This window comes from Halyomorpha halys, unplaced genomic scaffold, assembly GCF_000696795.3.
Source record: "Halyomorpha halys isolate HHAL.00 unplaced genomic scaffold, Hhal_1.1 Scaffold1691.1, whole genome shotgun sequence".
Taxonomy (NCBI): Eukaryota; Metazoa; Arthropoda; class Insecta; order Hemiptera; family Pentatomidae; genus Halyomorpha; species Halyomorpha halys.
In genome coordinates this window covers 52,281-54,750 of record NW_027111225.1, presented here as the reverse complement: position 1 = coordinate 54,750, position 2,470 = coordinate 52,281, and the positions used below count along the sequence as shown (strand labels likewise).

General features: G+C 34.9%; 1 protein-coding gene across 1 annotated transcript in view; it reads right to left on the bottom strand.

Moving 5' to 3' along the window:
* Positions 1-803: 803 nt before the first annotated feature.
* The window catches only part of LOC106690378 (G-protein coupled receptor moody), a gene marked incomplete at its 5' end in the record, with an annotated part of 2,132 nt that continues 465 nt past the window's right edge, over positions 804-2,470 (bottom strand). The window contains 1 exon segment of the mRNA XM_014435804.3: positions 804-1,933. Within this exon segment, the coding sequence (XP_014291290.3) occupies positions 892-1,933 (1,042 nt within the window).

Genomic DNA, 2,470 nt, shown 5'->3' with positions numbered 1-2,470 from the left:
ATCAATTTAATGTTTTTATGGCAGTTTTTTCAACATCTCATAAAGATAAATTTAAAAGATGAGAATTCAGTTCATGGGCCTTTTGCATTTTTGTATCTAAAGAGTGCATTTATAAATATAAAAAAGTGCTTTGGCAGTACAGTAGCATGCAACATTCAATTATTTCCAATAAATTATCTGTAAGGATCTAACATCGAGAATAAGTGATATTAACTTAAGCCGTTATTGTTAATTAGTATAATATTACAAATTTCTTATTATTTACCAAATATAACGATCATTAAATTTATTACATTAAGATCTTGATTTCGGACGTCAATAATAAAATTTTTGAATGATATCGTATAGCTACAATAATGTGACAGCAATTAAATTTAAATTAACTAAAGTTGTCCTAAAGTAATTTTTTTTTGTTTATGTTCCTTATACATCATCGATAGATTGTCTTATTAGAAGCTACAGAAAGAGAGCTGAAAGCAATGTTCATTAGTCTATTCATTTTTGTCATTCACCGACATCAGATTTTAATTCCCTGTTTTAATAAAACATTACAGGTCCACACTCATTCAACTGGCATTTATGAAGTGGGACATTTATATTTACTCAATGCATTATTTATTAGCTTTCAACTTACTTCCTATTTTGTTCTTTCATGTTTTGAGCACTAATAATTACAATCCATTCAATTATACACAACCAATAATCACTTAACAAATATAATTAACAGCCGAGGAATCAAACAAGATGACATGTTATTTTTCACAAACGTATAACAATACTTTATTTAATAAGTAAAATCCAAGAGAAACAAATCAACACAAAGTGTAAAAGATATATTTACATGTCTTTTTGGCCCTAAGGCTTGTGGTACCTCGGGCCGTTTCTCCGCCGTCATGGTTTCGATCCAGTAGTGATCTGGCTCTCAGGACTTCTACACATGAGGAGGTTCTTATAGGCCTGCCTATACTCAGAGCTCATCACTACGTAGATTATGGGATTGATGCATGTAGTCAGGTATATTAGGATATAGCCGGCAATGTTGAGACTTCTCAGATCAACCCATTCCCGATATGTCTTACTTAATGTGATCGGCAGGTAACAAGTTACGAAAGAAGCGAATATGACTAGAATCATTTTCAAAAGTTTTTTGTCTTTTGGGGTCATTTTTCCCGGAATAGGTGGGGCGGAGTATCTCCTAGGGCTACATCTTTGACTAGTTTTTCTGAAAACCGAAGCTACATGGTTAAGCGTAGAATTGACTGCTGAAGGGATTCTTTCTTTGTGTTTTCTTTCTTTTGGAGATGTGGCTCTAGAAGAACACATCGAGGTGGGAGTCGCGCTTCTGGAAGTAATGTCTTCTAGGCCTTCTTCTACCCCCGACGAAGACGACGGGTCTGGCAGTACTTTTCGTGGAGAACATCCAGGCGGTGACAAAAGGTTAGGGTTTGGCAGTGTAACGATTTTTATATTCAGTTCAGTGAGTTCTGTCCCGTTGTCCATGGTCGATGATTTTTCGGTTGAGAACGAAGGAGCCGTCGAGCTGGTAGCGAACGCGGAATCGTCAGTAGAGCTGTTGTGGCACTTCCTAAGGAGCCTTACCTTACCGTAATAACTCTTACCCGAGGTGGTGGTACTAGTGGTGGTTGACTGGTGTGCCCTCCCTGCCACTCTCGATTTTAGGGCGGTCTTGCGAACTATGTAGAATATCCTAGCGTAGCAGACAACGATACAGATACAAGGAATGACGAATGCTACAAGGAATAGGAACTCTTTTGGTGACCTTCCGGCGGCATCTGGAAGGATTGAGCAAGATCCTATCCTGGGATCCAGGCCAAATTTTCCCCACCTGCCAAACCAAGTGGCAACCAAGGCACCGAATCCGCACACCCACGTAGCTGCAACCATCAGCCCTAGATACTGCTTTCTATATAACCTGCAACAAACATATCGGTTTATATAAAGTAGTATGGCCATGAAATAAATTTAAAGAATTTATCAATAAAAATAATAATATTATTCTCGGTTTTTTTTATTGAGTAGATAATATTCTTACTCACTTTAGAACGTTGATAATATAAATTGGAAAGTATATTCACCCTATATTTGAAGAAATAACAATAAATTCATCATTTAATTTAAAAAATGATTAAAATATTAATTTAAAAAATCATATAGTAAAATAATCATCAATAACAAATTTTGTCAATTTTTTAATGTTTCATTAATATAAAAATGAACTTTATTATATTTATCGATGGGAAGTAAAGTACAAGTTTTACAAGCTGTATAACAGTTTTAACTATACCTATTTATACACTATAACATTTTCTTTTCAGAGTTGAATAAAACAACTATCTAGTGATGGTGATATTAGTCAGCATCTTCAAACGTTTTCTTATGAAACACTTGACCTATTTCACTCACATAAGTTATTTTTACCGTCTTCCTAGATATGATCGTTCTATAATAT